Raw genomic sequence first — 18,897 nt, 5'->3', positions numbered from 1 at the left:
CCAAGGTGTCATGTAAGGCCATCTACTGCTCTCAAGGACCACCTTCAGGGCCACGTACCTAGCTTCCCACATCAAGGGGGCTTCTTGTGGGTGCAGACATACAAGGGGCTACTGGGAGGGTGAAAGAGAATGAAAAAGAAAACAGCACTCATACGCACCCCCACACACGCACCCCCACGCACATGTGCACACACAGTGCCCAGGAGGGCAGGGAGGACAGGGCTGAATCTGAGATGGCCACCATCGGTCAGTCTCAGCACCCTGGAGGAGTCCTTTGGAGACAAGTAGTAGGAAGCCTGGTGGCTATCTCCTGTGCTTTGGGGTCAGTCTGCCCAAAAGGCTCTGTTCCTGAAGGGCTTAGGGTTTGGGGGGAAACTGAGGCAGTGACACAGCCCAGGGCATTGTTGCTTCTGTGTATGCCTGTACACAAGGGCTGAATCAGAACAGCTGTCCCTGGAGATCTTATTTTAGTCCCTCAAATACAGAAGTTAGCCATTTGGGAGACGGTTGTACTTTAGCTCACCAGCTGGGCTCAGATAGAGCAGTGTCCTTGTGTCTCAAGAGCTGGGGCCTCTGCCACACCTGAGTCCCTCCACTCTCTTCCAGGCTCCTTCCCTTCCTTATCTCCTCCTCTCACTTCATCCCACGCTCCTTTCTTATGCACCTACCTATGCCAGGCTCTGCGTCAAGCATGCCACCAGCAGTGGCTAGTTTCTGAGGTGGGTATCGTGAGTACCCGCTACACTGATGCACGCTCAGGGACAGTCAGCCACTTGTCCTCAAGCAACATAGCCCATCATATTCAGCCTCTTCTCCATATTGGTTAATTATGAAAGCTACTGAGGGCACTGGAAAACAAAGGTGGCTTGTTCTGATACCTCCCCACCCCAACCCCACCTGAGAGCTGCTCCCAGCCCCTCTGGGTATAGCTGGAGTTCAGCAGCTTGAGGTGGACTCTGTCTTGTTCCAGGGAGGGTCTGTGCCTGAAGGTGCCCAGTAAATTGGATGGATAAGCAGCCACACACCATGCTGTGGGAAAACAAATTTATTGGCTTTTACTCTTTTCAGGGTGCTGTGTGGGTCCCTGGCAGGTCCCATGGCGGTGTTGAGTGAGTGGTAGAGATGGATGCTTAATTCACTTTGAAGATGTCTATGGATCTATACAGAGATAGTGAAGGTAAAAAAGAAAGTGGGGGTAGAAGGAAAAGACAGAACAGCCCAGAGAATCCCTCCCTACCTCACCCATACCCCAAGCAATGCAAGGGACAGATGTCATGGGGCAGAATGGGACAAAGGAAGTAGATGGGAAAAGGGTAGGCTGAGGATTTCTGTGATTCTAAGGATGGATTCTGTTAGCAAGACCAGACTGAGGCAGGAAAAAGAAAAGGAGAAAAACTTCAGAATGCCAAAGACAGCAGATCCTCACTTGCATGGTTCAGCTGCCTGTAGAAAGGGTGGAGGGCCCTGCTGTGGTATCTGGCTCGGGGGTGGCCACTGTCCTATAGGAAGGCACCTTCACAGGGGCACTTCTCCCCTCTGGAGCTCCACGGCTGGGCCTGGGGATTAAAGAGGCCCCCAAGAGGAAAGGATTCTTGAGGCTCTGCTGTCAAGAATGGTGCCTCTTTCAGAGCAGAGAACTGTACTCCTGATGGCTAGGGTCCTGGGCTTGGGGCACCAATTCCTCAGCCAGATGAGGACTTGGAGCAGCATGGGTAGAAAGGAGGCTTCCACACAGGGGCAACAAGCCCTGCCTGGCTGGGCCTGTGGCCTTATTCCAAGCAAGAAACAGGAAGTATATGGTCTATAGCTCGGCTTCTCCCCAGGGATCTCAGCTCCCACTGAGGGCCAGAGTTCAAAGGGTTTTCTGCAGCCAGCCCCCCATACCCAAACTGCTTGTACGGGGAGACAAGCACATGGATAGGGTAGCCTGCCTAAAAGTCATGGCAAGTCGAAGTCTCAGACCCCTAGCGCATAGCTGAGCCACCTCCAGTGCCCCCGAAACCTCACTGGATGTCTGCCGGGTGACTGGGTTTAGGGATAAGTGCCGGATGTGTAAGCTTTAGTGTCATCCCTCCCAGAGCTGTGTTCTCTGTGCCTATGCCTCTTCTCCCAGAGAAAGCAGATCGGGGCAGAGCAAGCATCCAAGAACACCACTGTTTTCTAACCGATCCCTTCTATAGGGAAACTTGTCCATCTTCAGGAGGCTAGGGCAACAGGCATCTCCAGCTTGGGGCAGATGCTTGGCACCTAGGAGTGTGAGACAGAGAGGCTGGGGGATGGAATGGAGAGACGGTGGGAAGAGGGATGGGAAAGGGACAGAATATTTATTTGGTCCACAGTCTCTAAGGAAGGTTTACGCTTGGAGCGCCACTGGCAGCCAGTGAGGCCCATGCTCCCTTGAGCAGGTAGGAAGCCCAAGGCCTGGTGAGGGAGTGACAGGCTAAGACCACGAAACCAGAGCCAGACAAGTTGCTGGGGTTGACATTTCACTTCATGGAAAGAGGACCTGGCCCCTGTGTCCCAACATAGCCTCACCTTACCCTCTTGTCCTCTGCCTCCCGTCCCGTGCCAGCGGTCCCTACCCCCAGCTGCTACATCTGGTTCATTGGGCTTTATCCCTGTAGAAGGCCTGGGAGTTCCCCATCCCTGGAGCCCCTAGGACAGGGATACAGGGAAGACTTGGCTGAGCAGATGTCTGGACATTGGGCAAGGGTGTGCCATGGGGATCTTGCCATGATCTCAAGACCCTCCAGGGCTGGGAGCCTGGGCAGGATGGAGGCCTGTCACACGTCGGTGCTCACGCTGCGGCTTCTGGAAAAGGCCTCACGCATGGCAGAGAGGCGGTTGGGGTTGAGCGCCTGCAGGCCCCCGAAGCTTGTGGGGGGCAGCTCCACGTCCTCCTGGCTGATGCTTCTGTAAGCCACTCGGCCTCCACCGTTGCGCACACCCTCAAAGTCGCTGTCGTCTGGCTCCTGCAGGAAGAAGCTGGGCGGCTCGTAGTGGGAGCAGCTTCGGCAGAGGGCACGGGCCTGTGGGGATTTTTGGCTGAAAGAGGTGGTGGCAGCTGGGTAGAGAGCAGGCCCGTTGGTCAACACAAGGTTGCGGTTGGAATGCAGGGGCGGCAAGTGTGAGTGCACTGCGAAGTCGGGCTCTTCCTCGTCCTCCTCGGATTCGTCCTTCTTGCAGCAGTAGTACTGTGGGTAGAGGGCCAGGTGACCACAGTGCATTGTCCACCAGTGTTGACTGGAGGGTGGCCCTCATGAGTACAAGGTGGCCCTGCTCAGTCACCCCCACCTGTTCCACCACCACCAGAAACTACCCAAGACCACTTGTAGCTGAGGTCCCTCCAATGCATCACTTATCTATCTCGCCCAGACAGCTGGAATGTAACTCTAACTTCCAATTTGCAGGCGGGTAAACTGAGGTATAGATAGTTAAGAAACGTGAAAGTGGCAGAGATGGATAAGCCATTTCAGATCCTACAGTTGAGTTATAGGCACTGGGTGCATCTTGCACACAGGCTCCCCCCTTCTCAGGAAGGCCTGGGGCCTGGGGAATCTGAAGCTCAGGTGGGGACAGAGACAGAAGGCAGTGTGCTTATCACTGCTGCTCTCCTCAATGGTGGCTGTGTGCCGCTGGTTAAGTCCTTGGCGGTCTCTAAGCCGTAGCCTCAGCACTGAGAGAGTGGGCAGCTGGCCACTGAACTGCACAGAGATACCCAGCCGCATTGCTGAGCATCTCCCCTGAAGCTGGCTATACCCTCCTACACTCCATCCTGGACGCTGGCCCTGTCTGTTTTTGGGGGGCTCTCTCTGCAAAGCCACCCTTCAGATTCCATTCCAACCAGATCCCCTTCCCCACCCCTTGGGAGTAGTACCTGAAGCCGACAATAGCACAGAACAGCGATGATACAGAGCAGAATCACAGTTGCCAAGATGCCCCCAGTGATGACCACAGTCCCGGCTGTCATCCGCCCACCTCTCCATCAACAGCCTGCAACAGATAGCACAGGCCGCAGCATTGTTAGCGTGTCTACACAACAGCCACTACCCTACTCCACAAGACCAGAGGGAGGGGAGAAGGAAACTCCCTAGAATGTGCACACCACAGACCAGATATCAGCCTTGAATTCGGCAGGCAGGAAGAGACTCAAGCCTCCAAGCCCTCTCTACCTCTTAGCCTCAGTTTCCCCATTTGCAAAAGGTGTCTGCTGACACTGAGGTTTGTTTTAATTTTTATGTGTATGGGTTTTTGTCTGCACACCATGAAGGCTGTGCTCATGGTGGCTAGAAGAACGCATTAGATTGCCCTGGGACTTGAGTTACGAACAGCTGTGAGCTGCAATGTGGGTTCAGGGAACCAGGTCCTTTGGAAGAGCTGCTGGTACCCTTAACCACGGAGCCGTCCTCAATCCAGCACCTGACCTTAACTAGTCTGTCTCTATCTCTATCTCTGTCTGTCCGTCCCTGTCTCTTGTTGTACGTGTCTGTGTACAGCGTCTTTGCACGTGTGTGCACATGATACATAAGTGTGGAGGCCACAGGCCAACCTCAGCCCCAGGTGTCCTTCCTCCAGCGATTTCTACCTTACTTTTGGAGACAGATCTACTGAGCCTCACAGATGGGCTGGTTTGGATGGCCAATGAGTTCTTGTCTTTGATTCCCCAGAAATGGAGTTACAGATGTGTGCCAACACACCAGGCTTTTCCACAAGTGCTAGGAAGTGGAACTCGGATCCTTGTGCCTGCAAGGTAAGCACTTCACTGGCTATCTTCCTAGTCCAAGAGCAAAGCTGTAATACTCTTCCTTCCAGCCTAGCCTGCCACTCCCACTTTAAAGAAAAATGTACTCAAAGCAGGGCGTGGTGGCCCATACCTGTGATCATAGCAGGGAGGTGAAGGCAGGAGGCTCAAGAGTTCAAAGTCAACTCCAGCAACACAGCAAGTCTAAGGTCAGCCTGGAATACACGAGACCTTGTCTCAAAAACAAACAAAAAGTAAGTGCCAAACCCAATTCAGCCAAATGCTGACTTCAGACCCGGCCTATCTGGCTCTTTGCCTATTTTTCCACATTTACACATTTTCTTCTGTAGTACAATTTCTGACATATCACACCACTTAACACAGACAATCCCTATTACATATTTAATGGTGGCAAAATGCATAACACATAAATTTGCCATCTTTACTGTTTCAGTGTAGTCGTGTATAGCTCTGTATTAGAGAGAGAGAGAAAGAGTGTGTGTGTGTGTGTGTGTGTGTGTGTGTGTGTGTGTGTGTGTGCCATGTGTGTGGAGGCCTAGGTCCACCTCCAACAGTTTGTATTAGGAGCTGTCCAACTTGTTTTGTTTTTTTGACTTGATTTTTATAATATCTATTTATTTGTGTGCATTTGGGAGTCAGCTCTCTCCTACCATGTGTGTCCCAGATGGACCTTGGGTTGTCAGGCTTGGCCACAGGGTCTCCACCCACTGAGCCTTCTTGACGGCCTCTGGTGTGTAGGGGCTGAGTGTGGGGTGTGGCACTGTTTGATTTGATTTTGTTTTGACAGGTTCTGTCATTGGATTGGCATTTGCCAAGTAGTTGAAATGGCTGGCCAGCGTGCCCCAACCCTGCCCCCACACCCCACCTGCTCATGCCCCCCATCCACCTCTCTCCACCTCCCCATTGCTGGAACTACTAATGTGCACACCACACCTGGCTTTGTGTGAGGGGGTGGCATGGGAGATAAAACTCAGGTCCTTGTGTTTGAGCACCAAAGGCTTTTTTGAGTGTGCCATCTCTCCAGTCCTATCTTCACCATTAAGTATCCAATTTTAATACCACACATAGGTTTTCTTTCCAGAACTGTTTCATCTCATGAGACTGAAACAAACAAATTATTTTTATTCAGGAAATTTATATTTAGAAAAATATATTCCCAGTGATGTTGGGAATTGGTCTGGTACTGTGTATTCTAGTGGTAATTATCAGCCCCCAAGATGGCCGCCAACCACACACTGGGCTTTGTTATGTAAACCTTGCTCTACCTAATTTAAAGTTGATTGGCTAATAAAGTTGCTGAAGCCTGTAACTAGGCAAAAGAGAAGTAGGCAGAACTTAGGTTCCTGCGCTTGGGGTCATGACACTGGGAGGAAGAGAGAGAGAGGAAGCAGAGGAAAGGGAAGCCGGAGAGAAGGAAGTTGCCTCGGGACAGTAGGGACATAGCATAGTGGGAGTGCATAGCCACAAGGGCTGCCCTGATGGAACAGAAGCAGCCCAGGCAGGAACAATTATGGCAAGTAACTTGGGATGTGCAGCTTGGAAATAGCAAAACAGCTTAGAGGCCCAGTTACTGTGCCTTAAAGCTTTTATAACTCTGAAAGGTCTCTGTCTCAATTTGGGAACTAGCTGTGGTAGAGAAGCCCTTTAGAGTCTAATATATATTCTGCAACACAGTGACATTAAGGGAAAGTGATGGAGAGGCCCCCGATGTTGCAAAACCAACCTCGATGACTTTTTCAGGATAAATGCTTAGAAGACAGACTTCTGCAGCCTTGATGGCATGAGCTCTTCATTAGAAGGAGCCTCCAGCCTCAGTGTGCCACTTTCAGAGCTCGTCCCCACAGAGCCTGTGCTGATCCCAGCCGTAGCCTCAGGACACAGACTCTCCCTTGGGCCTCTTTTGCAGGGTGACCATTCCCATTATGGCCTGTGCCAGCTGAAGACTTACTAGCTTCCCACAGCCCTTCTGTCTTCCAGGGTCCTCCCCTGACTAGCCCTCTATAACCTGGGCAAGCCCGTCTCCACTCCTAAGACTTCCTGGTTTTGTGAGGAGTGTGGGAAATGAAATTTCCTTTCCTTCAAAGGAAAGCTAGCATATATCAATCTACCCATAAACAGGGGGGACTCCGAGAGGACAGAAAATGCCGCCACTCCTCTGCTTGGCCTCCCCATCCTCTGCTTGGCCTCCCCATCCTCTGCTTGGCTTTCCCATCCTCTGCTTGGCTTTCCCATCCTCTGAGGCGCTGTCCTTACAGTGTGTCTGCATACATTAGAACCAACTTGTGTTAGAACCTTTCATTCCAGAAGGCCTTAGTTCTTAATTGTTCTCCATTCCATATGGCTAGAAAAGAAAGGGAGTTGTTTATCTCACAGAATTTTCTGTGTTAGAGTTGGCATGTCTCCTTGTCATGGCTACTTGACACTAAGCTGGCCTTCTGACGCATCACCTTCAAGGCCTGAGGTTGGTTCCTCTACCTTGGATGTTGTGTTGACAATGGTTCAGTCCAGTTCTTCTATCATGGGGTTTCCCTCCTGACTGTCACCTGGCTATTGTACAGCAGGTACAAAACAGTGATTTCCCCAAAGTTTCATTTCTCTCACATTGTTTACTCAGGTTCTGCCAGATAAAGTTACAAAGAGCTTGCTGAGCTTGTGCAAAGCCTCATCTGAAGAAGGCACCCATGCCCAGTTCTTACCCCATCACTTTCTAGAGGAGACCTGGCTCCCTGTGTCTGAGGCCCACTGCAATGCCCCCGAGAGACGTGTTTCTGTCTATCACAGCCATTATTCTGCAGTGTTCACACTGTCTGAGTGGGGCCGTGGATTGGAGGCCTCTCCACGGCTGCTGCTGTGTCACCCCAGTGACCTCACAAGCCCTTGATGGAGTTTGATAGGAGGGTCCTCACCATCTCAATGTTCACAGCAACCAGAGCATGGGGACCTATTATTATGAATTAACTCATTTATTAATTTGTGTTAGTGCCTCGTTTCCTTTAGACAGGGTTGCTCACTGAACCTGGCTGGTGCTCACTATTTGTGAGGCTGGGGAGCAAGACAAAGCAATCACCTGTCTCCAGCCCCCACCCCCAGTGCTGAGGCTACAGGTGCATGGCCATGCCCCTGGCATTTTACATGGGTGCAGGGATTCCAAACTCATGCGTGCACAGTTCTTACCCACTGAACCACCCCACAGCTCAACACTTTGGTCTTACTGTTTTCGAGGTACAGCCTCACGAAGACCAAGCTCAATCCCCCGACCCCCACCCCAGTCCTTCTGGCTCTACTTTCCAAGTGCTGAGACTGCAGGCAGGCACCATTTTCAGAAGTAGAAACCTAAAGCATGAGTTCCTGTTGATATTTTCACTTAAACTTTGGGATTCTGCTTTTACTTCTCTTTTAATAACCTGAATTTAACTTGTATCTGTAGCAATTTTGAAATGACATGTTATTGTCCCCAGTGAAGCCTTCTGTTTATCTCTGAAAGTCTGCTGTTTATCTTTCTCTATGTTTGCTCCTAGGGGATGGAGTAGACTTTCAAAGTCACCACAAATAATTCTTAACAGTGGTTCCCCACCAACTCCACATTCAGGTTCATTTTTCTTCTCATTTGCTTTTAATCTAAAATTTAATTAAAAATTGCTTTTCAATAATAGAAAGTGCTTGTTTCTACAGACCACAGCATAAATCCAGGTGCATTTAAAGCCCTTTTTTCCTTCCTTCCACCCTCTCTCCCTTCCTTCCTCCCTTCCACTCTCTGCCCTTCCTTCCTCCTTTCCTTTCTACCTTCCTCCCTCCCTTCCTCCCTTCCAGCCTCTGCTCTGCCCCGGAAACAATGATCTGTTTTAGGTCTGCATTTCTCCTTTCATGGTCTCATCCTAAGCACACACACACTTTTCCATTCTCTTCTCAAAGAAAGATGCTGCTGTCAAGATGCTCCTTCGTTCGCTTTATGCAGTAGTCTGGCCCAGTGTTACAGTCTTAGGGAGCCCTTTGAATCCATTGTGGGGCTTGCCTGGTCTCCTCACACCCAGGCCATGCTCCTCGAGGTAGAAAAGCCTAAGATCACCCAGCTGGACCCTACAGACACCGTTGGCCACCTTTTGCTGTCACAGAAACTTGCAAGGAAATTCCCTGAGGTGCATATGTTTTCAAATCTCTGTTAAACCTGGCCAAAGCCCTGCTGGGATTTGGGTTCATTAATTTTCTTCCAGGCGTGCATGACAGCGATTGACAGATGGGTGTTTTGCTTTCAACTCTCTGGGTCCAGGTGTGGAGGGTGTGTGTGAGGTGTTGCCACATACTTTGCAGCTGGACTTGGGAAGGTCAGGTGTCTCAGCAGGGTCAAACGGGGGGCCTGGGTACAGATGGAGGAGACATGGACATGTACTGTCATGGAGAGTCTTGCTCGGGCCATGCTGTAAGCCAGAGGCAAGGCTGGGACTGGAAGACAGACCCCAGAAGACAGATGGACAGACAGATGACAGGCAGGTCCAGACAGACCCAGAGCAACAAGGCAAGAGATACAGACAGACACAGGGACAACTCCAAATACAGGCAAGTCCAGACAGCCCCAAAGTGTGAGACAATGGGGTGCAGACACGCTGAAGGCACAGAGAAGGAGCCCCAGGGACCCTATACATTCCTGGGCATGCTGCCTGGCAGCTCCAGCCCCTCTTGGCCTCTCAGGAGGCTGGGGCCAGCTGGCTAGCTGGCCTTGCTAGGGCTGCAAGCCTGCAGAGCAGGATCTGGGAGCAGGCATACAGTAGAGGTGGCTGGAGGGCTGTCCAGGTACGTGGCATGCTTCTCACAGTAGGGTGAACCCAAACAGGCAGTCACTGTGGCCACCGGACTCAACCACCCTGCTCTCCCTCTGTTGGGGTGCAAGAAACATTGATTTTCTGGGTCACTAAAGAGATTCCCCCAAAGCCCTCCTTAGTGGTCAGAGAAGCTGGAAAGGGTGTGGTAGACATAGGAACCCTGATGCCGTAGGAAGAGGACTGAGAAGGGTCCACCTGGAAGGTGGACCAAACCAAACAATGGAATTAGGAAATCCGATGGTCCCTGCTGGTCAACGGCCTTCGTAAAGCACATGGAGCGAGGGCTGGCATTTGTGGAGAGCAGAAGGAGCTGCACAAAGGAAGAAATAGACACGATGTGGGAATGTCCTGATGCAGTCTCCAGGACCCTCTGAGCCTGTAAAGATGCCGCTTTAAGTGGGTTTCTGCTGCTCACACCCAGGACACATAGATAGCCCCATGGGCCACCATACCGGTGGGAACTTGTTGCATTCAGAGAAGCCAAAGCAGAGGCAAGTGGCTAGCAAGCTGGACTTCAGTGCCCTGAATGGCAAGATTCAATGCAATGCAATGACCCACCCCACCACCTCATGTGCAGGCTCATTGCAACCACAGGGCTGGAGCTGGATTTCATGCGCAGCGTATGCCCCAGTCAAGGGTGCCCCCATGGATGCAGGGTTGGAGCTGAGGGAAGGACAGGACTCACAAGAGGCATGGCAGGGCTGAGGGGCCTCCTCAGGACAGGGAAAGGGGTGCTCCATACAATGTACACAAAACCTGAATGACAGCCCAGCTCTTCCCCAGTCAGTCACCAGACAGGCCCAAATGCCTCATGCCTCAGTTTCCTCTCTTGGAAGGCTAGGGAAACACTGACGATTCTGTGGGGGGCAGGATGATGTCATACTATAGGCATGAGTCCTTCTTCGGGTGGGACTCCGAGGGATCTGGCTGCACTCACAATAGAGCCTCTCCCAGGTCTGAGAGACACATCCCTCGCTTGGCCCTCAGGACCCAGGCTGCTTTTTGCTGTTCCTTGGGGCCTGGGTCCTCTCCAGCGGCAGGCAGCCTGGCGGCATGGTGGGAAGGGTGCCAGCTCAGGCCAGGTGCCCAGGGCTGTCAGCAGCCGCTGCTCCAACACCCAGGCCATCCAGCTGGAGCGCCTCAGCATCGCTTTGCAGATACACACGCACCCACAATGAGCGCCAGGTCCCAGGGCTGCCCCAGCACAGCCACACAGGCCACTGGCAGCTTTGCTCGCATCCAGCCTGACATCATCTATAGTTAACCACCAACAGTCTCAGGGTGACCAGACCTCCCTTGGCTTTATCCACCTGCTTTCCCTCTGGGATACCCTTTTCTCACACTTCCGCTTCCATCAAAGCCCAGCATATGTTTGCTTAATCCAGAAAGCCTTCCTGAATTTCTTCAGTGTGTACCACATATTTGAAAAACACCAGAAGGAACCATGATCCATGTTTTTAGTCGATGAAAGGAGGGTATGGACCAGAGGCCACTTCCTTCCACCTCACCCCACTGCCCTTAAGTTCTTCCCTATCCTCAAGGGCTGGGACTTTCCACGGCTGCACCCTCTACCCCACCTCAGGTCAGAGGCCTCCTTCTGGGCCCCAGTTCCCTCATCTGCAATGCTCACTCGGTACAGTTTATCCAAAGGCTTCCCTCTACGCCACATTGTTTGATTTTTTTTAAAAACTAACCTGCAAGGGGTCTTGGTGATTTAATATAAACTAAATGTGAGGGCCATGAATGGAAGAAGTGCCTAGCACTGAGCCAAGGTGGCAGGGAAGGGCTTCTGGTTCATTTGTTCTTGCCTGGAGAGGTTTCCCAACAGGTTCTGAGAAAAGCTAACCTGGGAACCTAACAGACCAGGAAGGCTTTGAGGCTCAGTGATGGAGCTAGGTTTTACCCACTGGGAGGAGGAGCCAGGGAACTTTCTAGAGGAGGAAGAGGAGGCTTCTATGCTGGTCCTTGAGGGATGGAGAGGAGGAAAAGAGTCTGAGGGGCCCAGGACAACCTGGCAGAGACCACCCTACAGCCTGTCTGAAACCCCAAGGCAATTCTGCAGTCTTCTTATGCCAGCCAATGCAATTTGGCAAGGCTCTTGCTAAACTGTTGATTGCCCCCCTGGGACCATAAACCGGTTTACGGCCTTATAAACACGTGCTCCCCATCCCCATCCTGATTTCTTCAGGGACAGAATGTGAGATGGTGCCACTCTGTGGACCCTCCACCCATTTTTGGAATCTTTGAGGGGGGAGGGGTCTGGTGAGTGACAGCGTGTTTCCCATAACCCATGTCTAGGCAGCCAGCCTGGAGAATAGCCATGTTACAAGCTCCTGTTGTCGGGGGCTGGGACAAGGCAGGAAACACCTGGCAGCAGAACCAGACGCCTTCACCTGCCTCCTCCCGTGAGCTCCCTCCTCTGGCAGGAGCCCCCCACGTAGCTGCCATCTGGACTATGCATCCCTCCTTTAACCCACTCCTTTCTCTGCTCTCCTCACTGAGCCCACTTTGCCTTTGAAGGCTTTTGTGCTCGGCTTGTAACTCCACCCAGTGCCTCACAGGATACAGGGCACACAGGAAGGTTTTGTGAAGGCTGGTGCTCTGGGCCAGCCTCACTGTGCCCAGGGACTTTCAACACCACAGGGCACCAGAATTGATAGCCTAGCAAACACAGCTGCCTGGGCCATGGTGGCGCAGCATGAGACCCTGAGACTTGCTAGTTTAATGAGGGTCTCTTCCAACCCAATGAGGCCACTGCTACTGTTCACTTGTAAATGGAGAAACTGAGGCTGGGATAGGGAGCAATGCTCTGTCTGGAAATCCAGGATGGCTGCCTCACAGCCTCTTTTCCTTGCCAGAGTCTGGGCAAGGGCTTATGGGGACTCAGAACCCTTTCCCTCCCCCAAACACATCTGTCTGGTTACAAGTATTTCTGCTACCTGGAAGCCCAAGGGCCCTGCGGTCCTGAGTGCACGGAGAATGGCCTGCAGGGTTCCTGTCTAGACCTCCTCTGCATTTGTTCCCAATTTCACGCTCTGCGAGCTCCCAGATTCCTGCGTTCGTTCAATAATAAATAGATGGGAAAGCGTTCAGCAGCTCTGTGTGGCTGGATTGGTCTCAGAGACACTAACCAGAGCCCACCACAAGGGGAGGGCTGACAGGAGACGGCTGGCTGGAGGGCAGCTGCCAGCAGGGTTGGAATGTGTCCCCCTGGCAGCACTAAGCCCCATGAGTGCCCCCAGGATCCAGGAAGGTTTCCAGGGGCTTATAATCTGTAGAAGACCCCCAGAATATCTTACAACAACTCAAGGGGATTAATGCACCTAGACTTAGGGTTGGTTAGGGAGATGGTGACGCAGGAAACACAGGGATGCCCTGAGCTTGCCTGTTTGGTGGCTTGCCTTCCCAAAGGGTCCTCAGAAGGAGCATAGGGACACATACATTCTACCAGCCATCTCCAGGGTGTCCTAGGTGGAAGGTCTTCTTGGACTCCAGCCAAATAAATATCTCAGTGAGCCCCAGACTGCTGAGCCGAGCCATGTCTGGTGGGCTGAGCTCATTTCACCCTAGGCTCCCCCTTCATAGCAGATTCACCCCAGGCCTCCACATACTGTTTTGCAGAGATGACCTGACACATTCTGTAGGAATAAATGGGCCAGAAGGGTGAAACCATCTGCTGAGCAAGTAGATTCTGATACACAGGGACTCTGAGACTGTATACCTGGAAGGACCTTCCTGGAGCTCAAAGTCTTTTGGAGTCCACTCTGGAAGGCCACATGCTGACCTGCTCCAACTAATGTAAAGCCAAAAAGCTGCACAGACAGAGGATTCCCAAGGCAGAAGCCCTGTCCCCACCCACATGGGAGTGGCTCAGAGCCTGCAGGACAGCCTATTAGGGGGTGAAGATGGAGCAGAGAAGAAGCCAGGCATATCCAGGGTGAGAGTACAACCTGGTGAAGCCCAGGCTGAGAAGGAATCGGGAAATAGGAGGGAGCTGAGCTTCCTCACTTCTTGAGATCCCTCCCCAGCTGGGATTCCTCAAGGCTCATGGAAAGATCCTCCATTCTGCCTGAACCCCAGAGAACCCACTCCCCATCCCAGAGCCACAGTAAAGGGCCCAGGCTTGGGTTCAGAGAGAGTGAATGCTGGTTAGGCAGGGTACAGAGGAAATGATGTTGTGGCTGAGGGCTGTAGCTGGCTCCTTGACTGGGTGGTTGCTGGCCTCAGGAGCATGGCTGAAGCCTGCTGGTCCCTGCTTTGGTGGGTTTACTCCAGGAGCCAGCCTAGACAAACTGATCTAGGACTCAGTTTTCTAGACTGGGGCCTTTATGTCCTTCTCTTGGGTCTCTGTGAGGCAGAGAGAGATGGAGAGAACAGGAGGAGGAAGGGGGAGAGCAAGAAGAAAACTTGAGGGCTGGAAAGATGGCTCCATGGGTAACGTGCTTGCTGTGAAAGCAGGAGGACCAGAGTTTGGTCCCCAGTACTTACGTAGAAACCTATGTGTGGTGGCTCGGTGTATAGTCCCAGTGCCGGGAGGGAGCTAGCCAGATAGTCTGGGGGAATCGGCAAACTGAAGGTTCAGTGAAAGACAGTGTCTCAAGAAATAAGAGAGACACAATGTTAATCACACACACACACACATGCACGCACGTGCGCACACGAGTGTGCTCTCGTGAGTGTGTAAAAACAAAGTAAAAGACATGACCTAGTGGGAAACCTTGAGCCTATTCCCACCTGATCCCCCTTGGCACACAATCGGGGAAAAAGTGAGATGTTTTCTCCTTGGGCTGAGCCACACTGGCAGTCAAGCCTGGAGCTGTGGCCTCAGGCTGAGGATCAGGCTACTGTGGGCTGTGACCGAAGTGAAGCTCAGGGGCTGAGCCAAGGGGCATAAGAGGGTAGAGCTCCCTCCCTCCTGTAGAGAAGGGTGGCTCTGCCCCACTAAAGAAGCATCTTTGCCTCAGTGAGGGGTGAACTGCCTGCAGGCTAAGCGGGTAGGAGGAAGTGCATGGGGAGCACGGTAAGGGACAGTGTCTCAGCTAGGGCCTCTTTCGCAGTGAAGAGACACCATAACCAAGAAAATTCCTATAAAGGAAAGCATGTAACTGGGGCTGGCTTATAGCTCAGAGGTTTAGTTCATTATCATCATGGCAGGGAGCATGGTGGCACGCAGGCAGACATGGTGCTGGAGAGGTAGCTGAGAGTTCTGCATCTGGATTCACAGGCAGCAAGAAGAGAATGAGACACACTAGGCCTGGCTTGAGCTTCTGGGACTTCAAAGCCCACCCCCAGTGATACACTTCCTCCAACAACACCTACTCCAACAAGGCCACACCTCCCGACAGTGCCATTCCCTATGACTGTATAGGGACATTTTCATTCAACCTCCCACAGACAGGTTTCTGGGGCTGAGCTTACCTGCTGCTCAGAGAAGTGCTCAGAGGTCCCCCTCCCAGCTCCCGGTGCTCTGAAATAGTCACACGCCTGTCCAAGAACATGCGCGCAGTTGGCCCCCATCTCTGAGACTGGCTCTTCAACTGCCAATCTTGCTGATTCTAGCCAAGTTAAGATAGCCATTCTTCAGCAGGAGGATGCTCAGAAACATCCCAGGCGTGAGCAATCGCCCAGCCTGGGCCTCTGATCTTGCCATTGTGTTGTACCACTGAGCTTCCCAAACCCTCACATCCTTACAGGTCATCGCCTCACTCAAACACCCTGGCTGTATTCCCAGTGCCTCTTAGTAAACACACACCCCGCAGTTACTCTAGACACTAGGAGAGATGTCATATCCTCCACCACCTCCTTCGGTCCCCTGGGCAGAGCTGTTATTAGTCTATTCTGTACACAAGAAGTAGCACAGGTCGGAACTGGAAAGAAAATCACACACAGTCACACAGGAACGATACCGGTGACTGAGAGTAAGCAAGCTACCCAGAACGGATGTCTTCCTCACCCCCAGGTCCAGCTACCTGCAGGTGTGCGGACATGGGTACACTCTCCCCTCATCTCCAACTCCACCCCAGGAAAGACAAACAAAACTGGCTTCCCACCTGTTGGCAGTCCTCCGGCCACAAGGGGGCAGTACTGTAGCATGCAGTGTAGCAGTAGCACCTAGTCTAAGGATGGACCTAACCTCTGCAGCCCCAGTCCTCACCTGCCTGTTCCCAGTCAAGAGAGCTCCCGCCTTCCCCTTAAAAAACAGGTGCAGAGTTCAGCTTTCCAAAACCCTTTTGCTGCTGTTAGCTTTCTGGTTTTGTTTCCTTCTTTGTTTGTTTTTTAATTGCAACTTCCTCTCCCAAGAGTTCAGCCTAACTCCTGGTTCCAGCCTGGAATGTGGGTGAGGTGGGGCACCCCCTCTTTTAACCATGGGTCACGTGCAGTGCCCTGCTCATGCCCACAGCCTGTTATGTGTGGCTGGAACACTTTCACAAAGAGAAGAGGAAAGGAGGGTGCAGGCACGACCAGGGGCCAGGTCTAGGTGCCTCCCATTCAGGGCCCACTTTTAGTAAAGCCCTCACTGACCTGAAGAGGGGCCCTGAGACCCCTGTAGCTGCACCCCTGCACCCCAAGCACTCAATGATGTGAGTCCTCCAGGGCTGGTGAAGGACCTGGTTCCTGGCCCCTGTGTATGATGGCTATAGAAAGGAAGGGTATCAGCTTGGTGGGCAAGGAAAGGTTAGACCAGTTGCGTCCAATCTGGGTGGGCATCCATCCTGTTAGTCTCCCCTGTCCTGGTCTAAGATGGATAGTGAGCTATGGACCAGGTCCACTCCCTTGGCTTACTTGAGCCAACTGGGCTTTTGGACCAGACACACCAACTCATGTTGCATTTACTAGGCCTCTGCCTGCCCTACTACCTCTGCCTGACAGTCCTGGGGATGCAAGAAAACCCCCAAACCCTAGCTGGCAGCACAGGTCAGAACTCTGACCACAGCCAGGAAATCTGGGCTGTGCTGAGGACTCTTCTGTGAAGGGCCCTAAGTGCAGAGTGGCTGGCAAAACATGTGCGGAACAGGGTGGAGGGAGCCACTGGACACTGTCCCCACGCCTTTCAGAAAATGAGTGTGCCAGGACACCGAGAGGGCCTGGCTCATGGACTCAGCTCTGCGCCAGCATGTAGGCTTCCCCAGCATCCACACAAAGCCATGTAATTATGCCAAGACTGGGGCATTCTGGGCTGTCCTCACAGTCCTAGTACTCGCTCCCTGCTCCATCCTTCCTAGGCTACCCTGCGGCACTGCATTAGCTGCTGCCTTACCCCTGCCAGGTGCTGGCAACTGTGAGGTCATCAGTCTTGTAAAAAGCAGAAGGTTTGGCTATACCTTGGCCCCTGCACTGTGGCCTTTAATCTACCACCATGAGAAGCTTGACATTTACTTAGAATGGAGGCTCACTGCACACCAGGCACTGTTCTGGGCAGGAACTGAATAAGACACATCCAGCCAGTGCTCCCTTTATCCAGCACCCCATTCACTAGCTTGTTACCTGCTGGAAACACTGCCAGCCAGTCCCCAACCATAGTCTGTCCTGGGGCTCTATGTCCTGTGGCTGGCTTCTGAGTGGGTCCCCAGCTCTAAGAGGGTTCGGTGCAGTCAGCTCAGGGGCAACACTCAAAAAACCCTGTGCTAACCAAAGAAGCCAAGCATGGAGCTGGAATGGTAGTGTACCATCATATCCTGGGGATGGATGGATGGATGGATGGATGGATGGATGGATGGATGGATGGATTTTACAGGGTCTCACATTTCCCAGGCTGGCCAAAGATGACCTTGAACTTCTGATCCTCTTGTCTCTGCCTCCTGAGCACTGGGGTTAAGATATGTATTACCATACCCAGTTCATGAAGGTTGAACTCGGGTTTTCCTGCATGCTGGGAAAGTGTTCTGTCAAGCCGAGACTTCCTCTTGCATACAGGGAATATGGATAGCTCTCCCTGCACCTGCACCTCAGGATGAAGCCCTCCCCTGGGTTGCCTGAGGAGAGGCCTTACCATGGGCCACATATCAGAAGGCAGGAGGGAGGCCTGAGCAGAGCTGCTTCTGGTCCTCACCAGCTGTGTGTCATTGGGAAACACTGTTGCCCAAGATATCTCAGTTTATTTGCCATTGACACTGGCATGGTGACAATTTAAGCCTTCACAGTACAAAGGCGAATGCCCTTGACGCCCTACTAAAGCCTCACCATCATTCCTGGAACTGGAGTCAGTAACCTCATTTTGCAGGACAAGAAATCAGTTCCTGAGCCAATGTCTCTTGCCAAGGGTGCATGGCCAGGAAGAAACACAGTTGACAACTGAGATTGGGACTAGACAGAGGCTGGGTCTGACACCATATCTGGGGCTGGGATCGGGCTCGGACTAGAGTTGGAACTAAGTTGTGGCTGTGACTAGCACTGTTAGAGCTTTTACTTGGGGCTGAAGCTGAGGCAGGACCCCCATGCACCACAGAGGTGCCTCTGCCTCTAGCATCTCCCAGGGCTTCTCATTTCTGTAGCTAAGGACCCAGTCAACCACTGAGCGTAGTCATGGGTCTCTGGTTTGATACTCGGTCCAACCCTGGATCTGGGTGGGGGACTTGGAAAGAGTGGGTGGGAACAGATATAAGTAGAGTGAGAGCTGAGTCCATTTGAATCAGTAAGTCAGGAGGGCTTTGGGAAAGGAGAAGGCTTCAGCCAGGCCAGGGGATGGGTGGAAGTAATTGCGGTCAGGTGGGAGCGAATACTGTCACAGGAGGCCGCCCAGCTGGGAAACAAACCGGCCCCTTCAGCCCTGCGCAAAACCACACCTGTGTGGTGTGCGCCAGGAGTGGGCTTTAGCCACGCCTACCACCCCAAGGGACCGTGTGCTCCAAGCAGTCCATGCTCAGGCCTGTGAGCGTCATCTTTCCCCTCACTCTTCTGGACACCTTCACATATCTGTCTGGGTATCAGAAAGACTTGAACAGAAATCTAGACATTCCTCCTGTCCTAGCATTCTTGTGTCCTGGTACCTCGCCTTATTTTGTTTACTGTGGCAGAATCTAATCATGCAGCTCAGGCTGGCCTAGAACTTTCTGTGTAGCCCAAGTTGGCCTCAAACTCAGGATCTTCCTGTTTCATCCTCTAAAGTGCTGGGATGACATCACTCCTGGTTCAGTCCCTCATTTTAAGACAATTACGGCACTCTTCAGGTAGCCCCTCTCCATTGGCTGACTGTGTGATGAGCACTGGGATGTGTTGGGTGTCTGCTGATAGGCAGGGACACAGTCCTTGCTTGTTGAGCCCCAGGGAGCAGGACGGTTGAGCAGGCTAGACACAACCCTGGCTGAGGCCTCAGGTGCA

At 52.5% G+C, this 18,897-nt stretch overlaps 1 protein-coding gene across 1 annotated transcript in view; it reads right to left on the bottom strand.

The window, feature by feature from the left end:
- Window positions 1-1,038: 1,038 nt before the first annotated feature.
- Fam163b (family with sequence similarity 163 member B) overlaps window positions 1,039-18,897 on the bottom strand; it is a 30,856-nt gene continuing 12,997 nt past the window's right edge. Inside the window, exons 2-3 of the mRNA XM_055600435.1 lie at window positions 3,878-3,993; window positions 1,039-3,194 (exon numbers count right to left, since the gene is read on the bottom strand). Of these exons, the coding sequence (XP_055456410.1) occupies window positions 2,784-3,194; window positions 3,878-3,970 (504 nt within the window). The 5' untranslated portion in view covers window positions 3,971-3,993 and the 3' untranslated portion in view covers window positions 1,039-2,783. The remainder of the gene's footprint in view (window positions 3,195-3,877; window positions 3,994-18,897) is intronic.

The sequence above is a fragment of the Psammomys obesus genome, unplaced genomic scaffold (assembly GCF_907164565.1).
Source record: "Psammomys obesus unplaced genomic scaffold, mPsaObe1.curated_primary_1811, whole genome shotgun sequence".
In the NCBI taxonomy this organism is placed as follows: Eukaryota; Metazoa; Chordata; class Mammalia; order Rodentia; family Muridae; genus Psammomys; species Psammomys obesus.
Note: the sequence above shows the minus strand (reverse complement) of the source record. Positions and strands in the feature narration are given on the sequence as shown.